This window comes from Anoplophora glabripennis, unplaced genomic scaffold, assembly GCF_000390285.2.
Source record: "Anoplophora glabripennis isolate ALB-LARVAE unplaced genomic scaffold, Agla_2.0 scaffold484, whole genome shotgun sequence".
In the NCBI taxonomy this organism is placed as follows: Eukaryota; Metazoa; Arthropoda; class Insecta; order Coleoptera; family Cerambycidae; genus Anoplophora; species Anoplophora glabripennis.
In genome coordinates this window covers 116584-136735 of record NW_019416569.1, presented here as the reverse complement: position 1 = coordinate 136735, position 20152 = coordinate 116584, and the positions used below count along the sequence as shown (strand labels likewise).

The window sequence follows — 20152 nt, the reverse complement described above, 5'->3', positions numbered from 1 at the left end:
TAGAAATTCGGTGGAAAGAAATTACATGTTTTGTTCAAATTTAAACAGTTTCGACCATATATTATTCCTTGGCTATCGGACGATCTATTCACCTCTGAAATGCATTTTTTATGTGGTACCTACTGTAATTGTAACAACACAATTAAAGTGCATACCATTTTTTTGAACGATATTTGGATAATATCAGTGCGTTGTATTTGTAAATAGATATACAAGGATATTTCAGAAAGTAATAACTCAAAAATTCGTATTTTTTAAATTACAGTATTTTGATTGTCACAAACGTAATTATAGGTCTACTTTAGGTGCAATTGAATTATAAGATAAGTTAAACACTTCAGATAGAAAAAAAACTAGTATAGGTGTCTCGTGCTTTTTTTCAAGCTTGGCTTGGCTTGGCTGATTGGATTTTCAATATAAGTATAGGGTGTGCCATTTAACACTCCCTTTGCCCATATCTCCGAACTTAAGAAAATTATTTTAGTTCCGGATACTGGGGTTGTTAGGCCCCTCGAATAGCTTAAAATTGTAGTTAGAACCGTTACACAGTGGGAAATATACTGTAGTCTATGGCTTGGGAGTAAAGGATTTGAGGGTCTAGGCCAGGGGTCGGCAAGTAATTTTAGGTGGGGTCCGGATACTTTTGAAAATTTTTAACGAGGTCCAGAAAAAAAATTCACATTTCTTATTTTTTATTTTAATTTGGACTCAAATTTAATCTGCTTACTAACCATTAAGAACTCAAAACACACACAATTGTAAAATACTAGAAAAAATGATTGGCACTTTAAAAAAATATTTTTTAAATAATTTATTTGAGCAATTTATACTTTAAACAAATTTTTGGCGGTCCAGTATTTTACCTTCCGCGGTACGGACCTGGACCGCGGTCCGCTAGTTGCCGACCCTTGGTCTAGGCTTTAGGAATATTGGACTCAAAGGCCTGAATTTGAGGTTAGGTTAGTCTATCAGGCTTCATTGCAAATTTAATAAATGGTTAGTAATAATAAGCCACAATAATGCTTTACAAACGTTTTATTGCTATGTAGATGTTTTTATGGAATTTTTCTAGTAAAAAAATTCGAGTTAAACAAAATTTCAGGGTCTTTAAGTTATGTTTTCAGTTTTGACTAAAGGTGTTGGCGATCGCGATGATGAACACTCAACAAAAATACATTTACACTTTTTATTAAAGAAAATAATTTTGTGACAATTTTTTTTTGACTCTAATGATTTGATTTGACAATCTTTCCAGTTTTGAGGTTAGGTTCTTGGGTTAAGGTGTCAGATTTGGGTACAGTATGGCACAAGGTGTGTGCTCTCGGAAAAATTGTTGATCGAATCTGTACAATAAAGATATTTTTCATTTTTTTTATTAATCCTTAATTTAGTGAGTTTAAACTTAGTTAATGTTCTATTGAATCTATTTCGTACTTTTGGCATGTAAAAAAACTTTTTTTCCAATGTAAATTTCGTTTAAGGCTTTTAGATTAGAATTAATAATTTTGAGGTTAGGTTTTTGACGAAAAAACATCAGATATATCATCAAGGGTCATAATAATCAATTTTATTAATAGCAGATACTTTTTAAACAGTTTTTTTCTACAACTGAACATCGAGTATTTAAAAAATTTTTCTTCGACATTGAGGTTGGGGCGCTCCCTAAGCATTAAAAAAAGGGTTTTTCGAAAAAACCTCACCGGAATATGAAAATTCAGATTACCACGAGATTATTAAAAAAAAATCACGACGAGACGATGAAAATTGGCGAGTGGCGAGAATTTTGTCCAATATTTCCCACTGTGCGTTAATTCAAATTTTTCGGTATAGATGGCGTACTGCGTAGCGTTACTAAAAAGCCATTTGAATGGCACAGTTGGGAGTCTGCACCACAGATGGAGCCATTTGCGCTCCCGCGTACAACAGGAAAATATATTATTTTATCTAAATCACACCGAGACATATTCTTTTAAAATATTGATATAATGACTTTATTCACACCACATACAAACTAACAAACAATAAATTATAAAAAAAACAAATGATCAACTACAGAAAAAACATTGTACAATGGTATCTTATAACTAGTATAGTTAAACTGAACAAGCCAAAAGCTGATAAAACTGTAATTATTGGAAAACTAATATGTGTCATCTGTCATACATGTTTTATTGACATGAGCCACCTATGACTGCATTTTTTAATAGCATTTGATAAAATACGGTTCGTCTCTGCCCCTTATAAGATTTGCCATTGTACATTATTTTTCTGTTAGTTTGTTAGTATGTGGTGTGATTAAAGCCATTATAACAATATTTTAAAAGAATATTTTGTTTCTGTGTGATTTAAATATAATAATAGATTTTCCTGTTGCATATCGAAGTCCACATGTATCGAAAACAAGTAACTATTGGGAAAAACTTTATACTACAAAAATTACTCAAAATTCAGATGGACTGCATTTCCACGTTCTAGGGATAAAAAATTTTTTTAGTATAGCCACGCCATCTATACAGAAAGATTTGTACTAACAGTTCTAACTACAATTTGAAGCTATTCGAGGGACTTAACAACCCCAGTTTGCGGAACTAAAATAAATTTCTTCATTTTGGAGATATTGGCAGAGGGAGTGTTAAATGACACACCCTGTATAGAGGATATTTAAAACTTGGGCTGATTTCTAATGTCCATAGTATCTCCATTGTTGTAACAAAAATGTTTACTGTTTTCTATACGTTTTTTTCGCAGAACACAGTGGCGTACTATATTTTTATATTTTATACCATTTTGAGAAATGCTACTAAAGTTTGTTATTTCTAATGGAGCTTTCTGTACATTTTGCTTCTTTGTATTTTTATTACCTTTCGAATGATACAAGGTGTCCCATTTTAATGTACCAGACCGCATAATTTTTTTAATTCGACTTTTATAAAAAAATATTTCGAACAAAAGGTATCAGGTTTCTTGGGGTTCAAATTATGGTGACCTTGAATTTGTTCTTGAAGTCAATTATCAAGGTCATTTCAAGGTTAACGTTAACGTTGAATTTTTAAATGGAACCCTACATTTTTTATTGCAGATTCGTATTCTGCGGGAAAAAATACGTAACTTTTGTATATTGTATAAAGAATCTGTGTCCAAATTTTGTTGCATTAATTTTTGGATACCCCTTATTACAGGGTGATTCAGGTTTAATCTGGATAACTTCAGGAATCGATAGAACAGATTAAAATAATGTTCATTCATGATATAAACTTATTTATTAAATCGCACTGTTTTGGACATATAGGGCGTTGAAGTAGGAATTTTTTTTTCCCGTTTTTCCCTCATAACTTTTGAACTTAATAATACTTTTAACGATGATTTTCACAAACGTCAGTTTATACAAATCACTGTGAGTTTTGTTTTTCATGGGTTGCTATATCGTTAAATGAAATTTATGCGGCTGGGTCGCTGCCTCGAGCGCTACACTGTCACGAATTTCATTGAATATCTCAGAAACAAGGCCAAATATCGAAAAAAAAAACAAAGACGAAAAAATTTCAAAAACAATAAGGAAAAGGTGGTGTCCAGCTCTTTTATTGAAATTAATTAATTTTTTTAAAGTTTTGAAATAATGTAAGAGGGGGGTAGTACACAAAATACACTTTTAAGAGGGGTAGGTGGTTCAAATTTAAGGAGCTTGTAAGATCACAAGGAGTGCTTGTGCTCCGAATTTCACTTCAATCGGATGAGTGGTTCAAAAGTTATGAGGGAAAAACGGGAAAAAAATTCCTACTTTAACGCCGAAACGGTGCAATTTAGGAAATAAATTATATCAAGAATGAACATTACTCGTATTTTAACCTGTTCTATCGATTCCTGAAGTTATGGAGATTAAACCTGAATCACCCTGTATACCAACTTTTCTAGGGTGTCCGACAAGGTTCACTATTCGTATTGTGACAATCTCTTAAAACTTAAAACTGATTTCTAATTATTTATCTGGTGGATATCAATATGTGACTTTAAATCATTTCAAATGAGATTTAATTTGTGTAACTACACAAGTTCTTCAGGGATATTAATTGGATCTTCTCTGTTTAGTTCTTTAAAGTGATATAGAAAAATTGCTTTCATTATTCGAAAATATCTTCGTTGCTGTCGCTGACGATGTAAAGATTTATGAACATGATATTTTGGTGCAATAACAATAAACTGTTTTTAAAAAACTGTCTTCAATATTATATATAATTTTTTTGTTGTGTATGCTATAAAATGTATGTTTATTGTTTACATTTACTTCAGCAATTTGTGTTAGATTTAATTTATGTCGTTCTGTCAAAGGATAATGTTATTTATTAGTTGGGTATCTTATTTTGTAAAAATAAAAATAAGATAAATAGAAAATAAAATATGCGTTACGAAATGGAGTTTTCATTATTTAGGTATCGATTCTTATATCTAAAGAAATAGGTATTATGATAATATTCACCTGTTTTCCCTCTCGTGGAACAATCGCTGTCGGACCTGTGATGCCCTAAGAGCTTCTCCCCCAATCCGTGAATTTTCTCCACGAGCATTTCGCCGTAGGTCGCCGGTTTCTCATTAGCGTGGCATTTCTCCACTTCACCCACGGAGTTCACGTTTGGCGTGGATCCTGGAAAGCGTAAAGGCACGTATTAGAAGCCGCGTGGGTATATATCGTGGGAATTACAGGTGTTAGTGTTATTTGGGTGGGTCTGGTTTCACAAAAATCAAAGTTGAAGTGTTTACTACGTACGCGCGTTTCTACGAAAATATAAAGTGGGTGCTACTCTTAACGCGGATGTCATCGTCGGGTGGTTATTTGGCTGTTAATTGGAGACGCGCGTTGAATTATAAATTGCTGGAAAATTTATATATTTTCGTTTATTGTCGCCTAAGCCAAGTGAATTTTAGATTTCACGTAGAACAGAGATTTTACAAAATACAGATATAAATTCAAAAATAAAAATTGTATATACAGGGTCTTAATTAAGTACGTGGCCAAACTTCAGTGACTGATTCTAAGACGAAAAGCTTTTATAAAAAAACGTTTTTTAATAATTAATAAAACACAAAAATTTGTTTTATTTGTTTTATTATATTAATTTTTATAACAATTTCTAAAAAATTACAGGTACGCCCAAGTTTTTGATAGTTTAATTTTTTATTATGTTGTCTCAGGGACATGCAATAAAGTGATTTTTAATTTTTTTCCCAAAAAGGAGGCAAGATACGAAAAAAATTCAAGACACAAAAAAGTTGTATTTTTAGTTGCTTATTGCGAAAAGTTTTTAAAAAGTTAGTGGCGTACATTTTTTTTACAAAAATATTAGTTAAGGTGTTCTCCTCGGGACGCCACTGGATTAAACAATATTTTTAATTAAGTTAGGGCTGAATTAGCCCTTTTCTATTATAAGTAGCATTTAAAGGATTATTAAGATTTTTAGGAGAAAACGATTTTTTAAAAAAGTCTCATACCCTGTATCTTGAAAACGAAGCAACTGAACTTGTTCATATAAACTTTTTGTCTTAAAATCACTCACAGAATCACCCCGTGAAGTTTGGCCACATACTTAAATAACACCCTGTATATGAAGAAAAACAACAAACATTGCTTATTTTGTAGTGTTTCTTCTTTAAACGTTTTGTTTGGAATGACGTCGTTGTCTACAAAAGAAGTAAAAGAACTAATATAAGACGTTTTGAAGGACCCAAGGACCCTGTTGAAGGATAATTTAGGAGACTTGGAGGAGCAGTTATTTGTTCACCTGCCAAACTTCTACAGGGAACCCATCGAGAACAAGGTTAATGGGTCAGTAATTCTTAAGCCAAAATGTTGGTTTAGATATGTTGATGATACGTTTATCATTTATGGACCACATTAATGGAATATATCCCGGACATAAGCAGTTATATAAATTCATGGATGCCCCCTTTTCAGGATTGAGACTTTTCAAAAAAAGTTTCTGAAAAAGTTATAAGATATGTGCTGGTATAATCTGCTAGTGACCTTAGATTTGCTGTATGTTTCTGCATGTAAACTTATTTTTCCCTTAATAATTCGACAAAATATGTTTCAACCAAAATTTGTTGGATTTTGAATGACGAAGGGCCACTAATTGCATTAAAAAGTGGTCTTGATCAACATTGAAAATTGCTGTGGATACGAGTTACTTTTAGTCTCTGAAATAAAGTTGAGATCATAAAAACCCCGGCAGATGGTTTGTTTGTCTGTTGCTGGTAACTTTTAATTATTTTTTTTAGTAACATTTCAGACACGAGTCACCCATTTGCAAGGAAGGTAAAGGCTATGAACAGACTGTCACGCCACCATTACCCATTTTCAAGAGAGATAAAACCCAATGGCCAAGAACTAAACCCAAAAGGGGTTATAGGCGTCTCTGATCTGTTCCACCGATTGTTTCTGAGGATGATAGACCCCACAAACATAATGTCACGCTACCTCGATCCTCTCCAATCGCTCAAACGCGCCAATAAAGTCCTCAGCTACGGGGATGGTGGAGAACCGGTCGATGGAACAGATCAGAGACGCGTGTGGGTTACTTTTGGGGTTGGATCTTGGTCATTGGGAGGGAGGGGGAGGTATTGGGATGCGGATGGCGTGACAATATGTTCGTGGGCTTTATCTATAAGCAGATGTGACGGGTGGAATATATGCGTTTAACCCCTGTTCTGGGCTAATTATAATCGATTTGGGGAGGGGAGGGGGGTTAAGGATGCGGGTGGCGTGATAGGAAGTTCGTTTGTTCATGGGCTTTACCTTGCTTGCAAATGGGTGACTTCTCTATCCCCATTACTCTATCTACTCACCTGTTTAAAATGGAGTAAAAGTGGGCAAAAAAAACAGACAAACATACCGTTTCTATGATTGGAACTTTATTTGCAGAGGCCAAAAATAACTCGTATCCATGGCAATTTTCAATTTTGTGTAACTTTCTAATGTAATTAGTGCGCGGTTCTTAGATGGTGACCTTAGTTTTCACCTAACAACTGATTAAATATTGGTCTCCAGAATGTCTGTGTCATCAAATTTGAATTATTAACAATGTATTAAATTTCAAAATTGTTATCAAGATCATACTAACAGTTTCAGTTGAAAACGTCTATTTATTCTGTTACTTTTATATCCATTATTTTTCGTGAAAATTGGGTTTGAATTTCAAATGACTTACAAGAAAATCCTGGAAAAAGTTTTTGAGCAAATTTGGTGCTGTAAATAACTACTGGCATCCATTTGAATTATTGTAATTTTATATCGTATTATGTAATTTTTACAATGGGCTTTAATTAATGAATTAATTTGTTTATTTTAGTATACAATAATAAATAATAAATCCGTAGTGTTTCAAATCAAATCATGTTTGCCGCAGAATTCAACATAGGATTCGAAGGCGGCGCTAGCTAGAAAATTCTACCCTTCGCCGCTATGTAATTATTATGGCAGGATATCAGTTTAATCCCAGTGGTGTTGTAGCGCCGGTGTAAAATTACAGTTTTTTTATAGCGATTTTTAGGAAGATAAATACCGGCTATACATTATCCTACTTGAAAGTAAGGTTGTATTTTCTTTTTTATAAATAATAATGCGTAGGTGAACAGCGACGTACATTTCTGTGGTACAAAACAAAATTCCATCTGGATTCGTCTAAATGAATATTTCACAGTTCAAATAGGTTTAATTAACACATTAGGAATGCGACTTTGCACGTTGATAACAGTACTCCCTTTATCTGCAATTTCCAATGTTAAGAATCGAATTTGGTCCTTTCTATACATTCATGTCATTTCGCTGATACATCCTGCAGCAATAATTACCACTTTAGTGTAAACAACTGAGTAATCTGTAACCGAAGAATGTTGGTTTCCAATTGGTCTGCTGCGCGAAGTATTTTAACTACCTGAAACCTACAAAGGTCAAAAAATGACAGAAAGCGACATATATTTCATGTACCATGAAAGCATGATTAGTGTCGCCATATGATATTGTCAGAAATAACTGCTCTACGGGCCATGTGCTCAGGCTAGCATTTAATTATACCAGCAGAATCATAGGCATATATCGGTTTCGGGGTTGTTAGCCCTCGTCACTTTTTGTATTGGAGATGTCATAGATTAGTAAAGAAAAAAAAATTAAATACGAATTTATACATTCATTCTTTGTTAAAAGCTTGCATGTTAAAAGAAAATTATTGCTTCTCCACTAAAATAGAAGAAAATAAAGTGATGGCTAACCTTAAGTTAGGAGTTAACCAACGATTGAAAAACCGGCCCTTAGTAAGTTTCAGGTACCTAGCTAGTAGCATTGGCCACTAGATTTAACTGTTTATGTTTATTACATCTTTTTCTGTACTTACTCCTTTCCTGGAGTTAATTAATCTCGCACCTACGACATACTGATGAGGACTAATAAGTCCGAAACCGATATATGTCTGGTCATTTGGCCGATGAATAATCCCAGCTGTATTTAATGATATTGATGGTGTAATTCAATGCTCGCCGGGGCATACGCTTATAGCTCGTCATGGCATACAAATATTTATCTGTTTTTGGGATATAATAATTTAGAGGTCCTTTTTCTGATTTCTAAGTATAGATTTTAAAAAATCTGCTTACCAGCATTTAAAAAATTAAATTAATACTTAGGGCGTATATTAAAAAAGCTAAATGCTAATTAAAATTACACTGGTCAGCAGAGTTTTAACTCTGACCCCTTTCGATTTGACTGAAACTTTTTTATTGATTTCTACCCCATTGAAAACCTCTGAGAATTTTTTAAATTTTTTTCCCATAATTCAAAAAAGTTATGAATTTTTGAAAAAAAATTGCTTTTTTTTTAAATAACCATAACTTTTTCAAAAATTGAGTTGTCGGGACGTTTTTTTTACAAAATTTTTGTTTTTAAATGTACTTTTTGAAAAAAAATAGATCAAAATTATCTGGACCTATCTTCACTGTTGTTTTAAAAAACGAAAATTTCTCGATTACCATTTTTGAAATTTTATTTTTATAAAAAGCTGACATTTGTTATAAATCCTCAAATTTTTTCAGTGGTGGTTTTTCGTTTTCTATTTTTTAGCTTAGGTATTTCACATAACACCATTTTGAAAATTTTGCGTTGCATGTCTTTTTTTAAAGCCCACTGTTCCTCCAAAAATGGAACAAATAACAACTTTTTTTTTCATTTTCTTTGTTTTTGGATGTAGTTTTTGAAAAAAAATACAAAAAAATTATTCAAAACGATCTTTTCAATTTTTTCTTAACTTTTTCAAAAAAAATCGAAATTTTTTTCATGTTTACCACTTTCAATTATTTTTATCATATACAGCGTGTCTCACTAGTGCGGGAAAGTCCAATATCTATGTTAAAATGAGGAATATATGAATTTTTCTTTTTACTGTGTTGTCACATTTCTCGGAATGTACAAATTAAAAATATATTAGTTTTTCCTTTTCAGGTTACTTAATATTTGGTGTTGTCGGTGCATGTCGCCGTGATGAATTGTATCAACTAAATTTGAAATATATAGATGATTTAAGATCAAAGCTTTTGATTAGAATCCCGGACAATGAAAAACCGAGTTCATTTGTGACAAACGAAATTTATATGCCACTGTATAGAAAATATATTGCATGCAGACCAGAAAATTTTTAAAATTGCCGCTTTCTCTGTAAATATTCAAAAGGGAAAGGTTGCTGACAAGTAGTCGAAATACGTCAGTGTGGTAAAATGCTTCAAATTGTAGCAACATTTTTTAATTTGCTAAATGCAGGTAAATACACAGGATATTGTTTCCGTCGATCCTATGCAACCATTTTGGTTAATGCTAATTGGGGATGGAAATCTTCAAACGTTGCCGATATATAGAGGGATTTTAGAAGGATTATAATAAAACCGTTTCGATACTCAGTGTTCAACTGGAACTTATATCTTATTCAATGCTTTCTAAAATTTTCAAATTGAACAATTTGCTAGTTCTACTTTCTTTTCAAAGAAAATTATCTCTTACTGGCTATGGCCACAGTATAACCATATCTATAAACGAGCGTAAAACTGTTTCATGATGTTATTTTTGTAACAAATGAGGAAATAGACAGGGCCATAAAAATGTTAAATAGAAAGACCAACATCATAAAAGTCCCATAATGGATTTCAATGTTTTCGAAGTCTAGTCGTCTGTGGCTCGTGAGAGTTGGATCAATAGGTAATAAAGTAAAGGATTACTTCTACATAACAGAAATGTAAACGGGACGATACAAAATAATCCGTCTAGTTTAGTACCGTATCGAACTATGAGTTTGAGATACTTTTATTGGCATATAATCCCGCATTATAGCATGTATTACGCGGAAGTCTTGGCATTGTGTGTACTTAGTTTATGGTTATAGATCCAGAGGTCATAAGATGGAACGAGTTATCTATGTACACATATACCAAGTTTAGCTTTTCAACAAGATACTAGCAAACTATTTGCGGAGAATGATTGTGAAAATATTGTAATTTTATCTAAAAAATTCTGTACTATCGCAATAAAATTATAGTATAAAAGAAAGAATTGCATGTAGATTTACTAGAATTTAATATATTCTTTATTGTAAATGAGCGTTGCATTTTTACAATTTTAATGCGGAAATATTTGTCTTATTAAGCCTCTTCCTAAAACTGTTTCGCCGCCGTCTTAATAGTGACTTTCGTTGTGTCAACATTTTACCAGCTATGTCAAAAATTTTGGAAAAATGCAAAAGCAACAATTTGTTTATACAGGGTGATTTACAAATGGTGACCAGAAATGAAACCTTGTATTCTTTAGTGGATTTTAAGGGTAGTATTTTCTATAAAGTTTTTATCTAGGACGCTTCGTTAAAAAGATACAGGGTGTTAAAACATCAAAAAATATTTTTAATTTTTTTAAATAATTTAAAAACTAGTAAGTGAAATAATTTGAAATTGGGCACATGAATTAATGTAAACATTGTCTAAAATTTGAGGGCTTTTCCTAAAATTTACATGCTCCAGTGGCGGAGATACAGGGTATCTATCGGTGGCATATTTTTCTAAATAAAATGGTACGTCACTGCTTTACTGTAACAACCATAATATTTTCAGATTCGTCCTTTAATTTTCTACAAATTACTACTCTCTTATGTTTTTCGAAAACCCTGATTTTCGAGTAAAACTTAAAAAACGAACTGAAAACACACTTCGATATTCGAATATAATGTTTTTTAAAATTACATAGTGGGCTGCGATAGCAACTTTGATATTCTGAGCACTTAGAAGAAAGAATAAATAATGCTTTTCATCAGATTCAAGCAACAATATATTCGAATAAATTACATTTTCGTTACTAAAAAGATGTCGGGCCTGTGTTCGTGGAAATGGAGGTATTTTTGAGCATTTACTCAAATAAAATCATTAAAATGATGACTAATGTTATTAATTTCTTTATTCGAATAAATAACCGAGTGATAAGTGCTTATCATGTCATTTAAGTAAAAGTGTTTTCAGTTGTTTTTTAAGTTTTGCTTGAAAATCAGGCTTTTTTCGAAAAACATAAAAGTGTAGTAATTTGTAGAAAATTGAAAGGTGAATCCGAAAATTACATGATTGCTACCGTAAAGCAATGGAGTATTATTTTATTTAGAAGAAAAATATGCCACCAATACCCTGTAACTCCGCCACTGGAACATATACATTTTTGGAAAAACTCTCAGATTTTGGGCAATGTTTCCATAAATACATGTGCCCAATTTCAAATTATTTCACTTCCTAGTTTTTAAATTATTTAAAAAAAATTAAAAATATTTTTTTTCATTTTTGGTCACCATTTGTGGATCACCCTGTATAACAACATAATTTCTGAAAATCAAACAGCTTTTAGGAAGGGGTTTAGTACTACCATCTTGCATCGCTTGATAAGGGTATGGCTAGTGCAGCGGTCTTCAAACTTTTACGACTTGCGGAACCCTGCCTACATTTCAATTTTTTTTGAGGAACCCTAAACCTAAAATAATTTTCGAACACATTTTTTGCTTATTAAGATATAATATATTTATAAATACTAGTTTTAAGAGTATAAATTTTTTTAAATTTTGTAGAAAGTAGCGATATTGTTAATTTCAAAATTTTGAATTTTTACGCGGAACTCCTAGAGAGGTTGTGGAGAATCCCACGGTTTCGCGGAACACAGTTTGAATACCGCTGGGTTAGTGCATTGGTGTTGTTGGATTTTTATAAGTCATTTGACAATCTGGATACATCATTATTATACGTTAAAAAGAAATGTTAAGATTTCGACAATACATCTCTAAATTCATTTTCTTCGTATCTTACAGGGTGGCAACAGAGGGTTGTACTTGATGATTTGCATAAAATAACGTCTGGGGTGCCGCAGAGGTCGGTTTTGGGTCTTGTTCATTTTCTTGTATGCAGTGTGATTCAGTCATAATGTCACTAACTTTAACCACGTATTCGGATGTCCTAATAAAGACAGAAAATCGAAAAGAAAAATTCTTACTCGACATTTTAAAAAATAAGCAAATTACTCCTTAACTGGGCGCCCTAGTTCATAATAGGGAACGGCCGACGGACTACAAAGCGTTCGAACCTTGAGGGGAAACAGCTGATTTCCTCAGTCTTCTTGAATTTTGCAATTTGTTTCAAAATCAAAGTGCGACGGATCCCAACAAAGTGCTATGGACTGAATGAGTGAGTGTTTTTTTAAATAGGTAGGTACCATACTACTATTTGAAAAGTAATAAGTCACATAATAAAGTGTACGTACTACAAACTGGATAATTAATTGAACATAATACTAAAAACTCATATTCTAGTATAAAACAGTGAAAACGTTAACCATATTAAAAATGTAAATTCGAAAACAATTATTATCCTTATAAGAATTATTCTATGCAAAATCCTTATCTTTGTTTTTTTTGTTATTTAAGAAATACCGATTATGGATAGACAGTTTTTGATGCCACTCTGTAATACACGCTGGAACATGAAGAACCCGTTCCGGCCCGCAATACATGCAGGCGCACTCGCGGAATATATCGCCTGAATATTTCATGGCCTGCTCCATTTTCATTATTCCCCGAGATTTACTCTTGCAATTTTCAGGAAAGGAGACGTCGTCGTCCGTATCTCCTTCCAGGAACTGTTTGTTCGTACACAAGTGGCTCGGCGGGATCGTAAGACATTTTACGGGCAATTTTCTAGCGAAATTACTCGAGATTATGATGTAATGTCCTCCTGTTCAATTTAATGGACCATTTTAATTAAGGAAGCTACGGGTTCGGGATCCCGTAACCTTCTTAATGTACAAATTCGTTCTCGTTAGGCGTTTTATTAGTTTATAAGAATATAAATTGGATTTTACAGCCTGACAACACGGACGCCCCCGCTTTCGTCCGTTTCGGGAGCGGCTTCGCCACTCGTGCTAGGGAAGCGGCGACTATTAATATCGGAAAATAAAGAAATATGATTCGGAAGAAGATGGATGGTGTAATAATTCGCTTTTGTTATGAAAAGGCATCCGAAGTACTCTTTACTAAGCTAAAAATTTGAATTCGCGTAGTCAAAACAAGAAAAAACAAATGTCTGGAAAGGCTTCGTTTCCGAGGCGTTGCTTGAAAACAATTAACATTTTACAAAATATTTTTAAACCACTCACCTTTCGAATTTTTCCAAACAATCCACCTAGTAAGCTTAAATTAATCCTAAATGGACGATTGAGCAACAAGGGGTATAGAGAAATTTCAACACACTTTCAAATTTGCGGGCTTCCAGCCAACAGCTCCACAACTTCCCGACATCCAAAAGAGGTAGTCTACCTCTATGTTTGCAGACGACTAGGACGTCATTTACAACAGTCCGAGAGAGAACGACAGGGATGTTGAAATTTGTTCCTACGTTTGAATCCACCTGGTAGGTGATGTTCTATTAGAAATTTGTAGTGCCAGCCAAGACTGCGTACGAACATCTACCCTAGCAAATTGCTGTTTATTAGCCGGGACACGATTGCCTAGCCAGTTGTGTACATCCACTCTAAGTTTTCAGAATCTTTACACAAAACTGCGTCCTATTTGACTTAGTCATCTATCTATGTCTTAAGACAAATAAAATATATTTTTACAGAATTTTATTCTGAACTGAAAAAAAATCTAAATTTTGAAGTAAAATATGCAGATCTATCAATCAGAAAACTTTTTTTTCGAAACAAATTCAACTGCTTTGCCACCCATCATCATGAAAACCATATTTATCTAAAACTATATATATCTGTCGCATCAACACATTTGTGAGAACAATCTGCTGAAAAAATTCAGAAAAGGACTCATCTCAGCTGAATAAAATATGAAACAAGAACTGAAGGATTATATAAAATACAGACGAGTTATTTTCGTCTGCTGCTCCATTTTATATCAGTAGGATAAATATGCTTTCTTGGGGAAAATATTTTTATACTGCATCAATCTCTGATATTACTTTACGTAGTGTGCCCTGAAAATAGAAGTCCTTGGCTTCCTTTAATAAAATATTCATTGATTTAGCATACGGAATGCTTTTTTATTTTCCCGGCTTGGATCGAATTCTCAATCACAATGGTTTCTAATGTATGTGGATATATGTTTGCACTCAAATGTGCAAATGTTGACGATACTGGCGGGAGATGTTTCTTTGCTTACCAAATCCAGAAAAATTACGACGTATAAAAGATTTTCTCGCGTCGTTTTTTCTTGGTACTTCCGTATGCCTAGGCCAAAACTCATAAATTCTACAAATACGTTCTTTAGTAAACGCTCATGAGCTTATATGTGAATATTTGCTAAATCTGTTTAAAAATTAGATACGATAACATTGTTGCCTTATAGGCCAAGCAAATAAGATTATTACTCGAAAAAAGTCCTATCCGCGAGATTATTGTAAAATTGTATAAAGGAACATAATACAAGACATCTCTCAACTCGTGAGTCAAAAACTTTTATTAGCTAACTTTTCTATTTAAACAAATAAGTGGGGAAAACAGTTTTTTCACTTTGCAGGGAAAATAATTAATTTTAGCGAAAAGTGACTCTTAGACTGCTTGTAGGGAATAAAATTATCTACAAAATGAGACTTGTTAAATTAAAATCGGTTAATAAACAAAAACGTTATTGCAAAAAAAACAAGAAAAGTGCCCATTTTTTAATTTGTTTATAACTATCGCATTTATTGTTAAAATTTTATAAAACCTTTCACAAGTTGAGGGTTTTGCCATACTTCAAAAGTGTACCAGAAGTGGGCGCTGTAGGTGCAATAGTTTTCGCACAATTCTATTTGTTTATATACTTTAAGCCTCTGTACAGGCGTTAATTTTCAACCAAACATGATTCTGAAAGCGTCATTGTAATCTTAAAGACGTAATTAAGCGACCTATTAAAAAATATCACCGTGTTTTTGACATTAACATTGTGCATTAAAAACCGTGTGTTTTTCGCTTATAAATAATTTGAATAACATTGTTGCTATTTATGCTATCTCACCGAAAATAGATGCAATGGATAGCTGGCAAAAAAATAAAGTTTTAAAATAAAAAAGTACCCTCTACGACCAACAGGAGCCAAGATAAGATTTTTTTTTAAATCGTAGCGCAATTGTTTATAAATATTAAGACTTGAATTTTTCGCAAAATAAAGTTTACGACGTAAACTACGATTTCCCGTGAATTGCATTGAAAAATGTGAAAAATTAACGACTCACGAGCCCTTTAAATAGAAGGTACTCGCTAAGTAAACTGTCCGGCGACCGGCGGCGTGGTGATGGGGGAAGCTCGTCCAAGCGGTCGCGCGCGCGAGAAAAGTTAATTCAAATTGATGCGCGCTGTAAATTTTACAATATCTCGGCTTCTATTCATCGTAGAAACTTATTTTATTTTTAAAACTGGGATAGCTCGACGAAAAAATAACAATGGGCATATTTACGAATTCGTAGAATAGCCCTGAACCCCAGAAAAAATGCATCTTAAATACATACTTAAATTTTTTTAATTTACGAAAATATCAGAAAAATTATTGTTAAACGAAATATTAATTAAAATTTCAATTTCGGAATTATTTTACTATTATTAAATAAATAAAGGAAGCTATCGTTCATTTAAAAAGTTATTTCTTTTACATATTAAGGCAAAGTAAACTTGTTTTTTCAATATTTTGTTAGCTATTTAATTACGATTTAAATGTAAAATTAAAGTGAAAATTCATAAATTATTTTCAAATTATTATTTCTCATAAAAATAGAAAAAATTTTAAATCTTAAGTTGTATTATATTCCATTATATCTATTATTGAAAATGGTTGTGATTAATATTATTTTAATTAATTTTGATTATGCTGCAAAAATTTTTTTGTATAAAATTAGTAGATAATAAATATAATAAAAAAACTTTATACAGGGCGATTCAGTCAGAAAATCGGAAAAAAAAATATCTAACGTTAAAAATGGTAACATTGCTATGATATGATATGAAACATGATTCTGAAAGCGTCATTGTAATCTTAAAGACGTAATTAAGCGACCTATTAAAAAATATCACTGTTTTTTTGACATTAACATTCTCAAATTGTGCATTAAAAACTGTTCGTTTTTCGCTTATAAACAATTTGAATACAATTGTTGCTATTTATGCTATCTCACCGAAAATAGATACAATGGATAAGATTTTTTGTTTAAATCGTAGCGCAATTGTTTCTAAATATTAAGACTTGAATTTTTCGGAAAATAAAGTTTACGACGTAAACTACCATTTCCCGTGAATTAATTGCATTGAAAAATGCGGAAACGTCACGTATAAGTCTGGACTCACCTACAACAGCTTAACATCTTAAAATTGTAGCATTACGCAAGTCGTATATCTTTTCTAGGTCTTTACAGACATGCAACAGAATACAGTACCGTAAGAATGTCGCGTTCAAGTCTGAACAGCATCCTGCAACAGCGCAACATCGAAACATCGCAGCGTCCCCTCAAATGTCGGTATTACTCTGTTACTTAATGGAACTTACGAACCCTAAAGGCGGGCAAACATTGCACTGTTTAGCCAGTTTAATATCAGTATACGAACAATGCAAGTCTGGAGTAGAGTAATAATTTTTTTTTTTTTGGTTATTTTAAAATAGCCAAATATTCGTATGTATTTATCATATTTCTAATTAAAAAAATTACATAATTAATGTTTGTGTAACTATACAAGGCGGTCCTAAATTGTCTTCCGATATTTTCAAGGAGGGTACATCAAAAAAATAAGGGTATCGATTTATAAAAACTCTGACATATCTTATTCGTATTTTAAGTTTATTATTATTTTAATATTTTGAAAATCCTTTGAGGTATGTTAATGATATTAGATTTGTGGCATCTGAACACTAATTTACGCAATATTATTTAAATCCCATGTCTTGCATAAGGCATAGTTTTAGGAGGGTTCGGAAAGTTAGCCAGGAATTTGGCGGAAGATGGAACTTTTCAAAAAAAAAGAACATTCGATAAAGATGTTAAATGGCTAGATCTCTGGATCTCGCTCCTACAGATTTCCTTCTTTGGCCTTACTTAAAAGAAAAAGTTTGCTCTTCTTTAATTGATATTGACGACCTTAAAAACAAAATAAGAGTAGAATGTCGGAGATTAAATGAAGAAACACAACAAGAATGTGTTTGTAGAGGTGGAGTAATAAACATAGCTATTCTGCGTTTGGAAGCAAGGGGAGGTCATTTTGAACATTTGAAATAAATATTGTTATAAATTGTTATATTATTATCGTATTAAAAATAAAATATGTTACTTTGAAGAACATAGTAACTTGTTTCCGCAGTTGGCTATCATTTCTCGGAATAAAGCTACGAGAATTAGGGTTCATCTTTTTTGCTATTTTTCTAGCAATGTTTCTAATGAAACTATAGACATCTTTACATAGTTGAACGCAGAAAAAAATCTTCCAGAATTGATTAAAAAGTATATAGTATGCCATTTGGACAAAAACAGTTGACTATAGCAATTTTGACATACCTATGTTACCATGGAGACGATCTAATAATGTCATTTGATAGAGTTTGAGCGGCGACTTAAAAATATATTACAAGGCCGGGAATATCAAATTGAAACACCCGGTATATGAGTAAGATACTGCATTTGTAAAATTTCATAATATCGATCGCTTTCGAAAAGTTTCTATAAAATAAGTACTTTAGTTGTTATCATTTGAAAAAAAAAAATAAATTTGCATAAAATAATTTGTTTTCTTTTTTCAAATATTTTCTAGAAATTCTGCTGCAATATTGAAAATAGGTTGGCCTTGCGAAAATTTTAATTTTTTTGGCAATAAAATAATTAAAGTATTTGTTTATACAAATTGATCGAAGTTTTAAAAATACATTCTCGTGTGTAAACTCGAGTTTTTGAAAAAAAAAACGTCAAAATTGAAGAAGTACCTTTTTTCCAATAGTCCAGAAATCAAATATTATTCAACAGCTTTAAAAATGGTGCAAAAAGTTGAATACATGAATATTTCAAACAACTTTTTTAAGATATCGCAAAAGACGTAGGTAATACTATATGTTCTGAAAATATTGGGAGACAATTTAAAAACATCCTGCACAAGTAGTTTTTTGGTATGTTGTTTCCGTCTCTTAAAAGCCACATATTTTGTTTTTTTTTTAAATAACAAGCCTCAAAAGACAAAAGATTGTTAGTTAGCATTAGTTAGCAGTTAATTTAGCAAATAATCCATACAGTATACAGTGATTAACAAAAAATTCGGTATACATCTGAATCTTTATTTAATGTTATGTACTAAAATTGTTAAACATCCAAATTGTGAGTAAAACATCGACCCATTCAAACCAGCGGCGTGTTAGCTTGTCTGTGTGGTGTTTGTTAGACGTGTTAGAGTGATTATTAACTAAGAGCAACCTTTGTTATGCGACGTTATCGGGGCACAAGCCGTTGTCGAGCTAAGCACTGTCATTTCCTTGAAGGCTTTACCTTCGACTTTCACCCCCTTCCTCACAAAAGACAAGAAGAGATGCCTGCATAGCTCCTCGGGCGTCCTCACCTCCAAAAACGTATCCAGGAATTTGTGGAAACCCTCGTAGTCTATGTCCTGGAACAAAGGGCGGGATGAGAGATATTTCAATTAACAATTTCCCGAGGGGGCGCAGCCCCTGCACTTTGTAATTGAAAGTCAAACATTTCATTGTAATTATTTGCGTCACGAGCGAATTTTACCGACAAAAGCAATTGTTAATAAGCTATTCATTTTAACGATTCAGACAACGTATATTTTCTATTGTAGGTAATATCCGTTCCAACTTAATTTTAGTTTATTTTGGTTAGTTATAAAATCAATATAATAGAAAATAATTTTTGTATGTCTCATCGGTAGAATAGTAATTATTAGAATAGGGCAACGAAAATAGTGTAGGATATTCGAATAACTTGTATCCATCAAAATAAAATACTGAATACAAAATATTATTTCTATAGTTCCGATTTTTTCAAAAATATTTGAAATTCTCATAAAAGAAAAACTAATTACTTATTTAGAAGTTAAATCTACAGGGTGTCCCAGAATATATGGGCAATCTCCCGAATTTATAAAGGGGATGTGAAAATAACAAAAATAACAAGACAAGTTCCTATAAAAATTTTTCCTAGAGGAAAGGATGCCCCTGAAACTCGATTTTTTTTAATAACTTTTAAAATACTTTGTGTAATTTAACTATTTTTTAATACGATGGACTCTTTAAAAATTGTCCCATGAAAACAATTTGGCTTATTTGGTTTGCCAGGGACGGACTAGCTGTAGCACTGTAATGTCAATTTTTTTTTACACCCTGTACGATAAAAACACAAAAATAATATTTTTAGATAGCTTGAATCTTCAACTAAAAAAAAGTAGGTACTCTTGCTTGACATGGATAAAATGAACTGTTTTCGAGAAAAAACTATTTTTGTTTAATACGATTTTTATTACATCCGTAAAGAGAAATAAACGAATGAAATTTGCATTCTATCCTAAATGCCATAGAAGCAGTTCCTTCAAGAAGTGTCCGGAAATTGACACAATTTAATTGCCCAAAATCTACGGTTC

General features: G+C 32.3%; 1 protein-coding gene across 1 annotated transcript in view; it reads right to left on the bottom strand.

Annotated features, from left to right (window-relative positions):
• The window catches only part of LOC108912943 (diacylglycerol kinase 1), a 42520-nt gene extending 23364 nt beyond the window's left edge, over nt 1-19156 (bottom strand). The window contains exons 1-2 of the mRNA XM_023454974.1: nt 18973-19156; nt 4475-4639 (exon numbers count right to left, since the gene is read on the bottom strand). Of these exons, the coding sequence (XP_023310742.1) occupies nt 4475-4639; nt 18973-19027 (220 nt within the window). The 5' untranslated portion in view covers nt 19028-19156. The remainder of the gene's footprint in view (nt 1-4474; nt 4640-18972) is intronic.
• Nucleotides 19157-20152: the final 996 nt, after the last annotated feature.